General features: G+C 42.4%; 1 protein-coding gene across 1 annotated transcript in view; it reads right to left on the reverse strand.

The window, feature by feature from the left end:
- Nucleotides 1–1689: 1689 nt before the first annotated feature.
- LOC115098991 (hepatocyte growth factor-like) overlaps nt 1690–19568 on the reverse strand; it is a 141545-nt gene continuing 123666 nt past the window's right edge. Inside the window, exons 14-16 of the mRNA XM_029616202.1 lie at nt 12332–12438; nt 11491–11636; nt 1690–2157 (exon numbers count right to left, since the gene is read on the reverse strand). Coding sequence (XP_029472062.1) covers nt 1978–2157; nt 11491–11636; nt 12332–12438 — 433 coding nt within the window. The 3' untranslated portion in view covers nt 1690–1977. The remainder of the gene's footprint in view (nt 2158–11490; nt 11637–12331; nt 12439–19568) is intronic.

Below are 19568 nucleotides of genomic sequence, written 5' to 3' on the forward strand. Positions count from 1 at the left end.
TGCGCAGGGCTTTTAAAATCTGCCCCTAAGGCAAGAAATGTAAACATCTCACTCCATAGGAGTATATGCAAAAATGCAGAGGAAAATAACAATTTAATGAGTCTTTGTTTATGTTTGTGAGTCTATAAGTCACTAAATATAAACAAATGAAAGGGTGTACATATATATATATATATGTTTAAAATTGTGAGCTCACTGCTACTCTCTTATCTTTGATGCGAGAGGATGGCAGTCTGAGGCCTGGATTATTAGCCTAACCATTTTCTTTTTTATGTATCTGTTTCAGAAAAGACTTGATCAATTTACTCATACATAATAAAGCATAATAAAGCATACTCTTTTACTGAATATTCTTTTATCTGATTACTGAGCTTTGACTTTATAAATAATTATTGCTCGTACTAAAACATTAGAAGCAATGTTATGTTACACTTATATGACATGGGGTCCTGGAGAGAGAGTATGACCTATGAAGGTGCTCCTTATTAATCATTTTCAGTTCTACTTGTCAGACTATGGGCCTTATTTTCTAAGCAGATTGCGTGTGATACCAAAATGGGGGCGGAGTCGGCCCCGGAAGAGGAGTCGTCGGGGCGTCACCAGGGCCGACTCCGCGAAGACGCCGCAGACGACGAAAAGGTAAGGGCCCTTTTCGCATCCGAGTTTGCGCCCAATAGCTACACCTTCTATAGTGGCGCTATTGGGTGCGAAACCGGCAGCGATCGCACCGCGACGTTGCGATCGCTGCCGGCTAGCGCAGGTCCGTCCCCCGCCCCTCATTCTCTAAAGTATCGCAGGCCTGCGATACTTTAGAGAATGAGGCCCTATGAACCCAAGACAATATCCTAGCAATTTTCAATGTGCTTGGGTAAAGTGCATTTACACATGTAAACCCCAGTTTTAAGATGGTAATTTCCAAACCAGCCATGTGGGGGCAAATTGCACACGTGTGTCAGCCCACAGCCAGGGATGCGGCTACTTTATAACTTGCACGTGAAAATGTGTGCACGCTATAACTTAACCTGGCCACGTGCATGCGTGACAAATGTTAAGAGGGTTCACACATGGGAGTGCAAATCCCACTTCTACCGCATAACTTGGGGGATTTTAAAAGGGGCATGCACCCATGCCATTCCCAGTTTATGTTTTTGTCCACCAGTTCACCCAGTTAACATTTAGGTCCTCCATTACCTCAGACATTTTAAACCCCTCAGAAATGACTTGATCCTTTTATTTTATGACTTGCACATCATCCATAAGAGAAGTAAAGTTTTGTGGCACAGGGGACCCCAGAGCATGCCCCTCCCAGACCATCCCCACACCCTGCCGCTTTTGGGAAATGTTTGAGATGTGCACGCCGCCACATTTACGCACCTATCTGTGTGCTTTTTAAAATATTGTCAGCATGCATGAGCCCAGCTTATTCATGAATCCCCTGATTGATGTTCAGGCCAAGCTTTTAAAATTCACCTCTAAATGCTTTTGATAATCAGAGCCACAGTGTGCACCATTCAGACTAAAGTGCACTCTCTTTCTGAAACATAAAAAAGAAAAATAAAATGTGGGAAAACATTAATAATAACAATAAAAATCATCCACCAAATAATAGGACAACATTTTTTTGGCCTGCATACCCTTAATAAATGAAAACATAGTTCATGAACTAGATAAGCAGCATAAATGAGCCCCTAGGAAAAAAAAAATTATATATTTTTGAAATATGTATCATGCAGAAAATGTATCTTTACAGTTTTGTTCACCTATTCAAGTATCTTCAGGAGTTAAAAATGTCCACACTTACATAAACTGTAACTCATGTAAAAACAACAAAGTCACAAACATTACAAAACAACCATAAATATCACTAATGGAACAATATACAACTATTGAGGAGGTGATTTAGAGGTTTATAAATTATACATTGATTCCGTAGAGTTTGAGGTCTTTGTGTGTCTGGGGTAGTTTTAGTCCAAGTGCTCAGCTGTTACTCTGGAACTTGTATGTCAGGATAACTTTATGGATCCACTTTCCAAAATAGGCCACTCTCACAAATATTCCAGGTCGGTCTGACGTGGCACAACCACGACCTGGAATAATGACGCCCTGTATCAGTTTTATTTTATCTTCTTCACAGACCAAGGGGCCACCATAATCACCCTATGAAAATGAAAAGTAAATTATTATTGCATGGAAATAATGGTCATAATTATCAGGCATTCCTACCTGCAGTGTTAATGAAAATAAAACAGTCAATATTGAAGAACAGTAAATTGCTAAACCATAAACAGACTTCTATTCTGTAGAATTTGCAGGTACACAAAATGTATTTGTAGTTCTAAATATGAAAGGGATAGAACTGAATATTCCTATGCCAATTGGAATATCTTTTTTTTATCAAGTTAAATAATGTAGCTGACGAAGTATCTCCAAATGTTTAAGCTTTTATACATCTCAGACTTTGCACAAAAGAGGCAATATTAATGTCACTGCAAAACTTGACTGCACTTGTCTACTGAGTATCACAATATCAGGTGCATCTCACCAAATAATAATTATTTAATCGTTTCATTTAACTACATTTATTAGTCGCCCCTCTAGAGACAGTCCGGGGTGGGGTACAAAAGAAAACTTATAAATATATTCAAGCACAGACCACAAGACAAACTCTGAAAGATCAAAAGCAGGAGTGGAACAAGTAAATAGGCTCCAGCCACTGAAAAGCTTCCTTAAATAAATGGGTTTTCAGGAGTTTCTTATCACAGTTCTTTAATATCAACATGGTAGGACTGTTCAGAAATGGGCAACTAAACGAGACAGACTATTTTGTTTTATAATTTTATTTTAGATTTAAAAAGCTTCTGTTAAGTGAAAAAATGCAATGTATTGATTGGGCAGGGCATGGCCTTGCACTGTATAGTCTGCAAGTTGTTGGCATTCTTTGGGTGGAGGCACTGGCGGGAATCAGACACTAAAGTATGACCTAATTTTTAGTTATTTGGGGGGTAGGGAATCAGGCTTGCATCACTTAACTGGATATATTCTGAATATAGTCACTTAAAGCTAAACTTGTCCAATTACATGTACCTAGATAATTTCAGAGTTGCTTTCCACAAGACTAGACTTATAGGATCATTCATCAATCCACATTAGGGTCTCATCGCACGATAAATGGGATCTAACGCATGAAAGAAGTGCAATATTTATCGTGTCACGCGTTAGTATTTAAAATTGATCATGAGTATGCAAAACCAGAAAAATTATGCAAATGAGGGATGTCTACCACATTTTGCAGAAAAATATCACATGCTAATGCCAGATTTAATGTGGAATAAAAGAACACCTTTTTAAATGTGTGGTAGGGTAGAAAAAAAAGCTTTTATCGCACATCAATGCCCATGATCATGGATCACAGATAATATTGCAAGCTTGTTATTTAACCTGTCTTCCTAAAGCTAAAATGATAAGGGCAAGGGCAGTAGTAGTGGGATACTGGCTGCTTCAGACTGCTCAACAACAACTACTACTACTGCAACAAGCAAGGGAGTTTCCAACGACTGCTAGGGAAGTACATTCACCAGAGCCAGATCTGCTGGCCCTGCCACACAGGAAGGCATGCAGGCAGTATAGGGAGCACAACTTTTATCCCTCATCAAATTGCTAGGAATGCTAGAGGACCAAGTAGTTATTAGAGATGAGCTTAGTTTTTCCGTGTCGGGTTGGATTTTGGTTCGGACACTTCGTTGAAAAATGTCGTTTTTCCGCTGGTCATTTTTCAGCGGCACGAATCTGAGAAAATGAGTCGGAAAACGAATTGTGGAAAAAAAACGAATTGGGAAAAAAAATGTCGGAAAATCCCACCCCAGCCTTTCAATTTTACTTTATTATAAACCCCCCACCATGCCGATCCTTCCCCAAGACTTACTAAAAGCCCTGGTGGTCCAGCAGGGTCCTGCGAGCAATGTCTCTCTCGGGCCGTCGGGCCTACCACAAATCAGTATTCAAAATGTCACAGGGGCTACTGGTGCCATTGGTCAGCCCCATGGTAGGAGCACAAGATGCCTAATTCATGATAAAAGAATGCACATCTCTAGTTGTTATGAGTTATCGCCTCAGCTCTCAGGCTCTCATGGAATTATATTAAGATCTAAGAGAGGTTCTGGATCTGGTCACAGAGAGTTCCCACACTACAACAGGCCTCACAAAACTATTGTGCACCCTGCATTTAATGGCATCTGAATCATTCCAAACATCAATCAGTGTAGTCAGGGAAATGTCCCAAATGTCTTTTTCCTGCTGTTTGGACCAGGTCATAACAGCTAAATGTATCCTCATTAATTATTACATAAGATTCCCTCATGAAAGGCAGGACTTGCTGGACTTGAAGAGATGTTTTTATACAATTGCCAACTTTCCAAATGTCATGGGAGCTGTTGACTGCACTGATGTAGCCATCATCACATCCCATGTCAGAGAGTAGATCCACCGCAACAGAAAACTCTTCCACTCCATCAGTGTGCAAGTGGTCTGTGATGCTTGACTGCACATCCTTGATATAGTCACCAGGTGCCTGGGAGTTGGTCATGATTCCTTTTGCTTAGGCAATCTGACCTGTTTGATCAGTTTGAAGATGACCACTACAGTGATGGTGCCGATTGCCTTTGCCCTCACTATGTCACAGGGGCCGACCATCAGTACCTGTGACATAGTGAGGGCAAAGGCGATCGGCGCCATTTTGAGTACTGACTTCGGACAGCCGGCGTGCAGGAGGTTGCTCCCGGACCCCCGCTGGACTTTTGGCAAGTCTTGTGGGGGTCAGGAGGCCCCCCCAAGCTGGCCAAAAGTCCCTGGGGGTCCAACGGGGGTCCCAGAGTGACCTCCTGCACTCCAGCCATCCAATGCCAGTACTCAAAATGGCGCCGACAGCCTTTGCCCATATTATGTCACGGGGGCTACCGGTGCCATTGGTCAGCCCCTGTCACATGGTAGGAGCACAAGATGGTGCCGATGGCCATGTGACAGGGGCTGACCAATGGCACCGGTAGCCCCTGTGACAAAGGCTATCGGCGCCATGATGAAACCGGCACCGAGGGTGTGAGTGCAGGGGGTAGCTCCCGGATCCCCCGCTGGACCACCAGGGAGTTTTGGTAAGTCTTGGGGGGGGGTTCAGGAGGGTGGGGGGTTTGTTTAAATTTTTATTTAGGTGGCCGTATAATTCGGCGAAGATTCGTGTATTCGTGGGGAATCGCGATATGTTTCGCTTCCTCATGAATACTATGAATAGTGCAATATACATTGCGGATCGCCAATACGGTGAAAACGAATGCACACCCCTAGCATAGGCAGTCTGAGGTGAGAGCCAGGAAATCTGCATACATGTACCTACACACCAGGGCACGCACCCAGGTCCAATGCGGCATAACCGTCCTTCAGCTATGGAGGAGATGTAAGGTGAAAAAATTAAAAAATAAACCGAGCATCCCTGAGGAGTTTAAAGTGTCTGGGGTAATGGGAGGGAGTGCAGTCTGGTGGATGAACTGGTGAAACTGGTCATGGATCTCCTCTCACCCCCGTGCGGCTCATACTGTATGCGCCCACTTGTAAAATACTTATATGCGTGATGGTATAATATTGCCACATCCCTGGGCTCACACCAACACACACACACGTCAAATAAGTGTTCACATGCCCATTTGAAAGTTACTGTTTTAGACAGTGAGCCTTCTGGGGATAGGAAAAATACCTATAGTACCTAAATGTCATCCGCTTTGAAGTTCTAAAAAGCAGAATATAAAAAAATAAAAATAAATGCTGCATAAATCAATTTAATGAGCAGGTCAGCAAGCAAGCACAAGCTTGGCTTTTCCACCAAGTCTTTAATGCCAAACTTGTCAGCTTTGGAAACCTGCACTGAATTACTGCAATAGCCAGTGCAGGTTCACCACTTTGACTACCTGAAATGTTGCAAAAACATAGCATTTGGGTTGAGATGCTTTTGTGTATTTAGTTTCAATTAAGTTTTTTGTGTATTTATCTGAAGTAGTCATTAATATTAATTTAAAGTTTAGTCATAATGTTGTGCATTTTATTCTATGACAAGCTGCAAATAATCTTGGATTATGTGTTGCCCTTTCCCTTGCTGTACCCCACCTGGGGACATTTCTTATTATTTATTTATTTATTTATTATTTGTTGTTTTTGTTATACCGAGTTTCATGATAGGCATCACATCAACCCGGTTTACAAATAACAAGGAGTGTAAAGCATAACGTAACGTAAAAAACAATATTTTCAATAAGAACCTTGAACTTTAAATACAGTGAATCAGAAAAAGGGAGAGGGAAAGTTACAAAAAACAAGGAAAATAAACTTGGGATGGAAGGGGAGAAATTGAACAGCACAATATTTACATTTCAGCCTATTGATACATTAGAATAGCAAGTGAAAAAATAAGACTATGAAACGGTACATAGGTAATCAAATGAATAAATCCAAATAATAAATAAATGCATCAGTAAATAGTAACATTGGCACCAGATGCAAAACCACTTGCACAAGCTTCCCAGATTCAGTAGCTCATAGAAATATCCAATAGCTCAACAGAAAACTCCCCAGCATTGACTCACTGTTCCTACTGATTTCCAAAACAGGGAGAAGAAGGTGTTGCGTGCGCAGCCTTCAGGGGCCGGTGGTGTGGGCTCGGCCTGCATCACTTGGCTCTTGGGAGAGCGGAACCCTTGGGCCACAGGGCGGCTCAGGTCGGGACATGAGTTGCACCCGTGGTGAGGTGTGTGTGCAGGAATGGGCGTCACAGGAGCAGAGCTGGACAGAGCTGGGAACACAGGTCTACAATGTAGGTCTCTGGCTAGGACTAGGAACTTGGAACTCTTGTGGAGGATGTCTTGGAGCTTGGGACTTGGAACATGGAGATGAAGACTTGGAACTTGGAATGTAGACTTAGGACAAGGAAGGCGAATCCCTCAGGCACCGTACACAGCACATAGGACTGGTCGTGGACCACACTGAAGACTCAGGCGAGGAACAAGACAGAGGCAGGGATGAGCAAGACCCTCAGGTGCCCTACACAGCACGTGGGGCTGGTCACAGACCACACTGTCCCCTTTGCACCCTACACAGCCAGATGGCTGGTCACTGCCCACGAGGAGATCGGGGCGAGCTCAGGAAGTCTCATAGCACAGGGTAGTGGAAACCCCTAGGATCCTCCAGAGTCAGAACTAGGAACAGATAAAAGCAGGGAATCTCCGGAGGCATGGTTCCCACCGGACCTGGAGCATTAGGATCGGGACAACATCAAAGGGAGACAAGGGACATCACAGGACGAGGACACTCAGACCTCTAGGAACTTGGAACTAGGAACATCTTAAAACATCTTGGATTATCTTGGAACGGACTGCAGAACTTGGAATGGACTGCAGGATTTGGACATGGAACGGACCATGGGATCTGGACTCACAGACGTCCAGACTAGGAGCAGACATCGGGAGCTGGACTCATGGATGTCTGGGCTTGGAACAGACATCAAGACCCCAGACTCAGGAACAGACATCAGGATCCGAACTCAGGAACAAACATCAGGATCCGAACTCACGAACAGACATCAGGACCCGGACTCAGGAACAGGACATCAGATGAAGAGACGTCTTCAGGGGCATCTGAGCTGATGCGAAGACAAAGCTGGAATGAAGCAGGGCCCTCTTATAGAGCTGAGAGGGCAACTTCCTGGGAGGAGATTCTAGGAGGACCACACCTCTCTGTCCCTTCAAGAAGGGAAGAGAGCCATGGGCCTGCCCCCTAGGAGGAGCATGAACAGGAAGTTCAGAACCCTGGACAGTGGCGTCCCTGCCGCTGTGCAGGGAGGAGACGGAGCAGAGGAAGCAGGTCTCCGGGCAGGCTCCGATGACGTTGGCAGGGTCCTGCTTCATTGAGGAGGAGAAGGCTGGGCCACAGGCAGACCCCAATGAGGGAAGCGGCCTCCCGGCGAGGCAAAGACGTGCCAGCAAGATGGCAGCTGGGCCGCAGGAGCACCCAGCGTCGGCCGCCTCAAGCGAGGCCCCGGCTTCAGTTGCGGCCTCCGGACCACGAAGGGCAGCACAGGGCCATGGAGGTAAGGTCCTGTCTGCATGAAGCGGGGACAGGGGCGTAAAGAAGGTGCATTGAGTGGCAAATTGCTTAATGCCTAACCCTATCTATCAGTTTGACTGTTCTACAGTAAGGGAACCACCAGGGATGTACAATCCTCAGTTTTTTTCATTTTGGTTCATTTTTTTTGTTTTAGAGATTTTCTTTTTTTGGAATGTTTAATTTTTTTTGTTAAGTTTGTTTACCAAACCAAACAACCCTATTAAACACTTAAAAAGCCCCAAAGAAGAAAACCTGAACTGTGCCCCTCTCACAAGTTTAAATTTGCCAGGGATGGGAAGGTCCCACCTCAGCCCTCACTTACCCCCTTACAAGGACAGCAGCTATGCCCACTTAAGAACATAAGAATATAAGAAAATGCCATACTGGGTCAGACCAAGGGTCCATCAAGCCCAGCATCCTGTTTCCAACAGTGGCCAATCCAGGCCATAAGAACCTGGCAAGTACCCAAAAACTAAGTCTATTCCATGTTACCATTGCTAATGGCAGTGGCTATTCTCTAAGTGAACTTAATTAATAGCAGGTAATGGACTTCTCCTCCAAGAACTTATCCAATCCTTTTTTAAACACAGCTATACTAACTGCACTAACCACATCCTCTGGCAACAAATTCCAGAGTTTAATTGTGCGTTGAGTAAAAAAGAACTTTCTCCGATTAGTTTTAAATGTGCCCCATGCTAACTTCATGGAGTGTCCCCTAGTCTTTCTACTATCCGAAAGAGTAAATAACCGATTCACATCTACCCGTTCTAGACCTCTCATGATTTTAAACACCTCTATCATATCCCCCCTCAGTCGTCTCTTCTCCAAGCTGAAAAGTCCTAACCTCTTTAGTCTTTCCTCATAGGGGAGTTGTTCCATTCCCCTTATCATTTTGGTAGCCCTTCTCTGTACCTTCTCCATCACAATTATATCTTTTTTTAGATGCGGCGACCAGAATTGTACACAGTATTCAAGGTGCGGTCTCACCATGGAGCGATACAGAGGCATTATGACATTTTCCGTTTTATTCATCATTCCTTTTCTAATATTTCCCAACATTCTGTTTGCTTTTTTGACTGCCGCAGCACACTGAACCGACGATTTCAATGTGTTATCCACTATGACACCTAGATCTCTTTCTTGGGTGGTAGCACCTAATATGGAACCCAACATCGTGTAATTATAGCATGGGTTATTTTTCCCTATATGCATCACCTTGCACTTATCCACATTAAATTTCATCTGCCATTTGGATGCCCAATTTTCCAGTCTCACAAGGTCTTCCTGCAATTTATCACAATCTGCTTGTGATTTAACTACTCTGAACAATTTTGTGTCATCTGCAAATTTGATTATCTCACTCGTCGTATTTCTTTCCAGATCATTTATAAATATATTGAACAGTAAGGGTCCCAATACAGATCCCTGAGGCACTCCACTGTCCACTCCCTTCCACTGAGAGAATTGCCCATTTAATCCTACTCTCTGTTTCCTGTCTTTTAGCCAGTTTGCAATCCACGAAAGGACATCGCCACCTATCCCATGACTTTTTACTTTTCCTAGAAGCCTCTCATGAGGAACTTTGTCAAACGCCTTCTGAAAATCCAAGTATACTATATCTACCGGTTCACCTTTATCCACATGTTTATTAACTCCTTCAAAAAAGTGAAGCAGATTTGTGAGGCAAGACTTGCCCTGGGTAAAGCCATGCTGACTTTGTTCCATTAAACCATGTCTTTCTATATGTTCTGTGATTTTGATGTTTAGAACACTTTCCACTATTTTTCCTGGCACTGAAGTCAGGCTAACCGGTCTGTAGTTTCCCGGATCGCCCCTGGAGCCCTTTTTAAATATTGAGGTTACATTTGCTATCCTCCAGTCTTCAGGTACAATGGACCACCTCTGGTGCATCTAGCACCATTATGATGTACGTTTATACAAATAAATAACATTTCTCAAACTTTACCGTACTGGCCTCTTTATCTTGTAGAATAGATATTAAAAATTGGCAACCCTTTTGACTTTGCATCACATATTTTTCAATGAATAAATTAGTTATAAATTTCAGGTGCAGTACAGGCCAATTTCTGATAAACTGCCTATTACCATAAACATTAGAGATGTGCTTCGTTTATCACAAATTATTTATTTATTTACTTATTATTTATTTATAACTTTTCTATACCGAAGTTCAAATAACAGAGTTAATTATCACTCCGGTTTACATTGCAACATTTAACATGGTGACAGAAAGTAACTGTCTTACATAGAACAGGAGGAGAAACTTGGATGCAAATTAAATTAAACGGGGGAAAAAGTTGACAAATAACTGTTAGGAGCAAAACAGGGAAAAGAGATTGATGCATTCAATCTGCCTTTTTAACAAAAAATTTTAACAAAATTGTCTAATTTGTCATGGGCCGGGGGCCCCGAACCCCGAAACTGATTTTCCCCGAACTACAAGGAAAATTAATTTTTCGGGTTTGTACAGGGGAGGGCCACATTTTATTTCTTTAAATAAAAAACCACCCCAAGCATTACAATTTACTGTAATACAATCCCCCCCCCCCCCACCATCCCAATCCCTCCCCAAGACTTACTAACATCCCTGGTGGTCCAGCGGGGTCCCACGAGGGATTTCTCCCTCTGTGCTGTCGGGCTTTCCGGTCTGCCTTGCATCAAAATGGCCCCAATAGCCTTTGACCTTCTATGTCACAGGGGCTACCGGTGCCATTGGTCAGCCCCGTCACATGGCCATCGGCGACATCTTGTGTTCCTACCATGTGACAGGGGATGATCAATGGCACCGGTAGCCCCTGTGACATAGTAAGGGAAAGGCTATCGGCGCCATTTTGATTACTGGCAGCCGACGGCCCGAGTGCAGGAGATCGCTCCCTGACCCCCGCTGGACCACCAGGGACTTTTGGCAAGTCTTGGGGGGGGGTCAGGAGGGTGGGGGGTTGTAGTTAATTAAATTTAAAGGGTTGGGATGGGGGTTTTTTTTGGGAAACGAATACATATCTAATGAACGGATCGGGGTCCCCTGAGAACGGATGCAACGGATTTGGGTCCCGATGAATACTGAATGGGACGAATCCGTCCCTGCTGCACATCCCTATTGGTCAGCCTTGTTTCCATTTGCCCTTAATAGCCTGCCACTACAGTCTTTACAGAATGCTAAAGGCAGCTTACAGGAATTTAAATGCATATCTTACAATTCATAACAAAAAAGAAATGAAAATATAAATCATAATAACACCATTCATAAAATAGAAATTCGTACCCTACTACCTTTTCTGGTTTCTTTAACTCTCCTCTGTACTAAGGATGATTCCTGGTCACTGTGCTTACCTCACAGGTGCTTGCTCGATCACTTTCACTCTTTGCGCAGATCTCAGACTCATTAACAACGATCTTCCCTTTGTGGTTCTCATTACACTTGTCATTTCCGATGGTCACCAAATTTGCTACTTGCAGGATACCATTGTAGTGATTTGCTGAAAGCAGGAGCAGTAATGATCAAACCAGATGCAGACCCAGGCTCCTGCTTTCTGATCCATTTACTACAGATGTTAACGGGAGCTGACAAATATTAAAATGGCATAGAATTCTTGCCAAGAAGGACTAAGCCAATGAAGTTGCAGCCTGGTAAAACCCATGCCATTGAGCAATGATGACAGACAGTACAGTCGTGTGTAATAATATCTGACAGGCATCCTACTGATGCCTCTCGGCACTTTCATGAGTATTTCATGCCTCTCTATATAGCATAATGTGATTCGCTTCATGCTGATCCTGTGTCTGTTATTTCTCTGTAAATGCTGATAGAGTAATGTACAAACTTACAATACTATAAACAAATAAATGAGCTAAAAAAAGTCGTAGTAATAATGATATTTCAATAATATCCACAATACTAAGATGGAAATCTTGACTATGCTAACATGAATATAAGAAGGTTTTGTCTTGGTTCTACTTTTATCATAAATTCTCAGAAGAACCACAGATTCTTATTTCTGCACTGTCCAGATACTGAGTACTATTTCTATTTTATTAAACTGCCTCCTTCCAATGTCAGAAAGTAATAAAATAAAGAGTAAAATGCTGTACACGCACCTGCCACTGGGGGCAGTGTATAAAACAACATCATACCAAACGTTTTCTCAATGAACTGTAAGATAAAATGGCTTACATCCTGTGTATCCCCACCCATAGACACTGCAAGCCGTTTTCTCTGGGGTGATGCAGCCATAATTTGGTAGTTTGATTGTGTTTACATAGTTATTCAGTATAGCCGATCTAACAAACAAAAAGAGAGAATAACAAGCACAATCATTATTTCCTGACAAACCTGATTCTTTATCTTACAATAGATTTATTTTATTGCCTAAGCTCTAAAATATGAGAAATTTAGGACTGGATAAAAATGAGGTTCAGGAAACCTGGCTTCAAATCCTGGTCAGGTTTTTCTGTTATCCTGGGCAACTGTGGCTGGAGACACTGCAGAAGTGCTTTCACAGTCTCTGGAGAAGGGAATTCCAGACATTGCACAACAGTGACACCTATTGGCGAGGCCTAGGACCCAGTGTACTCAGCTTCTGGAGGAAGCCCATGGAATGGGCAATTAAGTAAGCCATTTACCCAGTTAAATTGCCCTTCCTGAATCCAACTAAATTATGTAATGGGTTACACAGTATATATGTTTCTAGTCAGATTGTGGGGAGATGCTACTGGGATCTTTACACAGATTCCAAAAATAATTTGTCTAGGCTGAAGAGGTTAGGGCTCTTCAGCTTCGAGACGAGAATACCCCAAGCAGCAATCCTGGCCAATAGTATGGATACAACTCTTAGCTGAAAATGAGTGAATCTCCCAAGCACTGACAATCATCAGTCTAAGAATTCTCCAGATCTTCAATACTGAAAATGGTTGGGTCACAGCTGTATGAGTAGGAACCATCCATGTGCACTCTTTACCTTTCCTTCTGCATCAAAGGGCAAATGGAAAAAAGTTTCCTAGGCAGCTGTGCATAATGACTGCTCTGACTTTCTGGTAATTTGTTAAATCGCATGCTGGGGGTTTTCTTGATTTCTCCTTATTCCCTCACCAACATGGATTTTGTAAATGATTTAGTACAGAAACGCTCCTACTCTCATCTTATGATACAATTGTTCAAGGCTTTAACTCTAAAACTGACTATATCATGGTTTTATAGGAGATATCCACAGTCATCGATACTGTTGTTCACTCCATATTACTACTATCCAGACTACAATCCATTGGCATTTCCGGCACAGTTTTATGAGCATTAATTCATTTCAATTTGAAAATCCTCAGATATCTGCCAAATACATTTAGATGTTCGCTTGTGTAAAGTTATACTTGTTCTCCATGGGCGTAACTTATGTGGGGTAACTTTCATGTTTACTTTTAAAAATTGAAAACTGCAACTGTAAGTTGCAGCTCAACCCCACTCTGACCCCACAGCAGATTAAAATTGTTTCAGTAAATTCAAAATAGTTCAGAATCACTTCAGGTGTTCCCCAAGGGTGAGCTTTATCTGCTATTTATGTAATTTGTATTTAGGCCCATTATGCAAAATTCTTGCTTGTTTAGGTGTTAATTTCAATATTTACACAAACTAGTAACTCTAGGAATAAATTCAGTGAAATGATGTCTTGAACATCACATATTACAACTGAACATTTCAAAAACTGAAATAATTTGTTATCTGAAGTTACGTCTCCATCTTAACCTATTCCAGATACATTAACTTTCATGAACCATTGGTAGAAAAGCTAAAATCCTTGGTATTATCATGGACTCCAACTTTTTCATGAAAAGTCATATTTTGGCCATAGTTAAATTATCATTTTACAAACTACATTTATTAAAACACATGAAGCCATTGTTAGAACCTCAAGATTTCAGATTAGTATTGCAATCTCTTACTTAATTCTCTCTACTATTGCAAGTCTTTGTATCTTGGCCTCCCCACTAATATTACCCACACATTACAAGTTGTGCAAAACTCTGCTGCAAAGATACTAACTGGTTCAAGGCTTAGAGATCATATTTCACCTGTATTATCAAAGTTGCACTGGCTTCCGATTTTCAGCAGACCCAATATAAAGTGTTTAAACAATTATCTATAACATCATCCAAAAGGACTCATCTGCCTGGCCAACTTCAAATCTCCAATTATACAAGCTCTCCAGATGCCTATTAGAGGCTCCAGCTATTAAAGCTGCAAGACTAGACATGACCAGGAATAAAGTTATATCACGAGGAATAGAGTTATATCAGCAGGAATAGAGTTATATCACCAGGAATAGAGTTATATCACGAGGAATAGAGTTATATCACCAGGAATAGAGTTATATCATGAGGAATAGAGTTATATCAGCAGGAATAGAGTTATATCAGCAGGAATAGAGTTATATCACGAGGAATAGAGTTATATCACCAGGAATACTTATATCACCAGGAATAGAGTTATATCAACTGCTGCACCGCATCTATGGACTCTATCCCAGAGCAGTTGACATCTGCCTTCAACTTAAAATCCTTTAAAAAAATTTTGAAGACCTATTTTTTTTTCTCAACTTTTAACATCTCATAAAGTGAACCATAAAGTATTATTTAACGATTTGTTCGATCCAAGAAAAATAGATTCTTTTTATTTTTGTGTTCTTTATATTTATAATTTCTCCATTCTTTTACCTGTGTATGTATTATTGACGTAATCCAACTCAAACTACTAGTGTAATGTGCAGACCATAAATTGAAAATAATGTATCCTGTGATAAAGAGCTTATCTAATTTTGGGGTAGATTTTAAAAGAAGCGCGAGCGGCCTACATGTGTGTGCTTCAGGTAGCACGTGCACATGTATCCCCGATTTATAACATGCGCGCGCTTGTTATAAAATCGGGGGTCGGCGCGCACAAGGAGATGCACAATTATACACCTTGCTTGCGCCGAGCCGCGCTGCCTTCCCCCGTTCCCTTCCCCCTAGCCTCATCTTCTCACCCCTTCCTGTCTTACGCGTGTAAATTCCCCGGATTTACGAGTGTAACATTTTTTAAATCCAGCCCTTTCTGTTCTAGTCTACCTTTTCCATGTAGTACATTTCAATGCAGAAGCATGTCTGCAGTGCCGTACTTTGGAAGTGAAAAGGTTCTACCAATCGGTTGAAAACTGGTGGATGACATCCTGAGGTGAAACGTATCATTAATGAGGAGAAGGCTTTATGTAAAGTCTAGTTTTCCTGATATGGAATCTTTTAAAACATTAAAAGACTATACCACTTGGGGATATTTAAACTATTCTCTGCTGACTTCATGTCTACGGGGTCAGCCAGTCATTGCTCAACTAACATATTTCAAACTCTTGTGACATGTCACAAACTTTCTTATTCACAGTAATAAGAATTTGTCTTTTATACTTCTTTTGTTGCTGAATATGATTTTTCTCTTATGGGACAGCAATGCAATTAGCTGTTACCAATTTAAAAAACAAACAAACCATAATGTATAGCAGCATAGTAATAATGGAAAATAAAGACCAAATGGTACATCCAGACTGCCCAGCAATTTCCTTATGGTAGTAACTGCCACTTTCTGCAGGTTACTCCCATGTATTCCTGGTATAGTAACCACTGTTACATGCAGATTACCAAAATGCGTTCCATCAAAAGTAATAACTGCCATTCTATGCAGGTTACCCTCGTGCGTTCCATTAAAGGTAAGAACATAAGAACATGCCATACTGGGTCAGACCAAGGGTCCATCAAGCCCAGCATCCTGTTTCCAACAGTGGTCAATCCAGGCCATAAGAACCTGGCAAGTACCCAAAAACTAAGTCTATTCCATGTTACCATTGCTAATGGCAGTGGCTATTCTCTAAGTGAACTTAATAGCAGGTAATGGACTTCTCCTCCAAGAACTTATCCAATCCTTTTTTAAACACAGCTATACTAACTGCACTAACCACATCCTCTGGCAACAAATTCCAGAGTTTAATTGTGCGTTGAGTAAAAAAGAACTTTCTCCAATTAGTTTTAAGTGTGCCCCATGCTAACTTCATGGAGTGCCCCCTAGTCTTTCTATTATCCGAAAGAGTAAATAACTGATTCACATCTACCCATTCTAGACCTCTCAAGATTTTAAACATCTCTATCATATCCCCCCTCAGCCGTCTCTTCTCCAAGCTGAAAATTCCTAACCTCTTTAGTCTTTCCTCATACGGGAGCTGTTCCATTCCCCTTATCATTTTGGTAGCCCTTCGCTGTACCTTCTCCATCGCAATTATATGTTTTTTGAGATGCGGCGACCAGAATTGTACACATTATTTAAGGTGCGGTCTCACCATGGAGCGATACAGAGGCATTATGACATTTTCCGTTTTATTCACCATTCCCTTTCTAATAATTCCCAACATTCTGTTTGCTTTTTTGACTGCTGCAGCACACTGAACCGACGATTTCAATGTGTTATCCACTATGACGCCTAGATCTCTTTCTTAGGTTGTAGCACCTAATATGGAACCCAACATTGTGTAATTATAGCATGGGTTATTTTTCCCTATATGCATCACCTTGCACTTATCCACATTAAATTTCATCTGCCATTTGGATGCCCAATTTTCCAGTCTCACAAGGTCTTCCTGCAATTTATCACAATCTGCTTGTGATTTAACTACTCTGAACAATTTTGTGTCATCTGCAAATTTGATTATCTCACTCATCGTATTTCTTTCTAGATCATTTATAAATATATTGAAAAGTAAGGGTCCCAATACAGATCCATGAGGCACTCCACTGTCCACTCCCTTCCACTGAGAAAATTGTCCATTTAATCCTACTCTCTGTTTCCTGTCTTTTAGCCAATTTGTAATCCACGAAAGGACATCGCCACATATCCCATGACTTTTTACTTTTCCTAGAAGCCTCTCATGAGGAACTTTGTCAAATTCTGAAAATCCAAGTATACATCTACCGGTTCACCTTTATCCACATGTTTATTAACTCCTTCAAAAAAGTGAAGCAGATTTGTGAGGCAAGACTTGCCTTGGGTAAAGCCATGCTGACTTTGTTCCATTAAACCATGTCTTTCTATATGTTCTGTGATTTGATGTTTAGAACACTTTCCACTATTTTTCCTGACACTAAAGTCAGGATAACCGGTCTGTAGTTTCCCGGATCGCCCGTGGAGCCCTTTTTAAATATTGGGGTTACATTTGCTATCCTCCAGTCTTCAGGTACAATGGATGATTTTAATGATCGGTTACACATTTTTACTGATAGGTCTGAAATTTCATTTTTTAGTTCTTTCAGAACTCTGGGGTGTATACCATCCGATCCAGGTGATTTACTACTCTTCAGTTTGTCAATCAGGCCTACCACATCTTCTAGGTTCACCGTGATTTGATTCAGTCCATCTGAATCGTTACCCATGAAAACCTTCTCCATTACGGGTACCTCCCCAACATCCTCTTCAGTAAACACTGAAGCAAAGAAATCATTTAATCTTTCCGCGATGGCCTTATCTTCTCTAAGTGCCCCTTTAACCCCTCGATCATCTAACAGTCCAACTGACTCCCTCACAGGCTTTCTGCTTCGGATATATTTAAAAAAGTTTTTACTCTGAGTTTTTGCCTCTACAGCCAACTTCTTTTCAAATTCTCTCTTTGGGGCGGATTTTAAGAGCCCTGCTCGCCTAAATCCGCCCAAATCCGGGCGGATTTAGGCGAGCAGGGCCCTGCGCGCCGGTAAGCCTATTTTACATAGGCCTACCGGCGCGCGCAGAGCCCCGGGACTCACGTAAGTCCCTGGGTTTTCGGAGGGGGCGTGTCGGGGGGGAGTGTCGGAGGCGGGCCCGAACCGCGCGGCGTTTTCGGGGCTTGTCGGGAGCGTTCCGGCGGCGGGCCCGGGGGCATGGCTACGGCCCGGGGGCATGGCCGCGCCCTCCGTACCCGCCCCCAGATCGCGTCCCGGCGAGCTAGCGGCCCGCTGGCGCGCGGGGATTTACTTCTCCCTCCGGGAGGCGTAAATCCCCCAACAAAGGTAAGGGGGGGTGTTTAGACAGGGCCGGGCGGGTGGGTTAGGTAGGGGAAGGGAGGGGAAGGTGAGGGGAGGGCAAAAGAAAGTTCCCTCCGAGGCCGCTGCGATTTCGGAGCGGCCTCGGAGGGAACGGGGGTAGGCTGCGCGGCTCGGCGCGTGCCGGCTATACGAAATCGATAGCCTTGCGCGCGCCGATCCCGGATTTCAGCGGATACGCGCGGCTACGCGCGTATCTACTGAAATCCAGCGTACTTTTGTTTGCGCCTGGAGCGCCAAAAAAAGTACGCCTATTCGCGGTTTTTGAAAATCTACCCCTTTGCCTGTCTTATCAATGTCTTACATTTAACTTGCCAACGGTTATGCTTTATCCTATTTTCTTCTGTTGGTTCCTTCTTCCAATTTTTGAATGAAGATCTTTTGGCTAAAATAGCTTCTTTAACCACCCCTCCCCCCCCCCCCATTTAACCATGCCGGTAATCGTTTTGCCTTCTTTCCACCTTTCTTAATGTGTGGAATACATCTGGACTGTGCTTCTAGAATGGTATTTTTTAACAATTACCACGCCTCTTGGTCATTTTTTACTTTTGTAGCTGCTCCTTTCAGTTTTTTTCTAACAATTTTTCTCATTTTATCAAAGTTTCCCTTTTGAAAGTTTAGCACGAGAGCCTTGGATTTGCACACTGTTCCTCTTCCAGTCATTAAATCAAATTTGATCATATTATGATAACTATTGCCAAGCGGCCCGACCACCGTTACCTCTCTCACCAAGTCCTGTACGTTATCTGTCTAGCGTGTCCCGATGAAACATTTACCCAGTCAATATTGGGGTAATTGAAGTCTCCCATTATTACTGCACTACCAATTTGGTTAGCTTCCCTAATTTCTCTTACCATTTCACTGTCTGTCTCACCATCTTGACCAGGTGGACGGTAGTATACCCCTATCACTATAGTCTTCCCCGACACACAAGGGATTTCTACCCAAAATGATTCAATTTTGTATTTAGTCTCATGCAGGATGTTTATCCTGTTGGACTCTATGCCATCCCGGACATAAAGCGCCACACCTCCTCCCGGGTGCTCCTCTCTGTCATTGCGATATAATTTGTACCCCGGTATAGCACTATCCCATTGGTTATCCTCTTTCCACCATGTCTCTGAGATGCCAATTAAGTCTATGTCATCATTCACTGCTATACATTCTAATTCTCCCATCTTACTTCTTAGACTTCTGGCATTAGCATACAGACATTTCAAAGTTTGTTTTTTGTTTGTGTTTTCATTCTGCTTTTTAATTGATAGGGATAAGTTAGAATTTTTTAGCTCAGGCGAGTTTTTAGTTACAGGCACTTGGACTATTTTTCTAAT

This window comes from Rhinatrema bivittatum, chromosome 9, assembly GCF_901001135.1.
Source record: "Rhinatrema bivittatum chromosome 9, aRhiBiv1.1, whole genome shotgun sequence".
NCBI classification, from domain to species: domain Eukaryota; kingdom Metazoa; phylum Chordata; class Amphibia; order Gymnophiona; family Rhinatrematidae; genus Rhinatrema; species Rhinatrema bivittatum.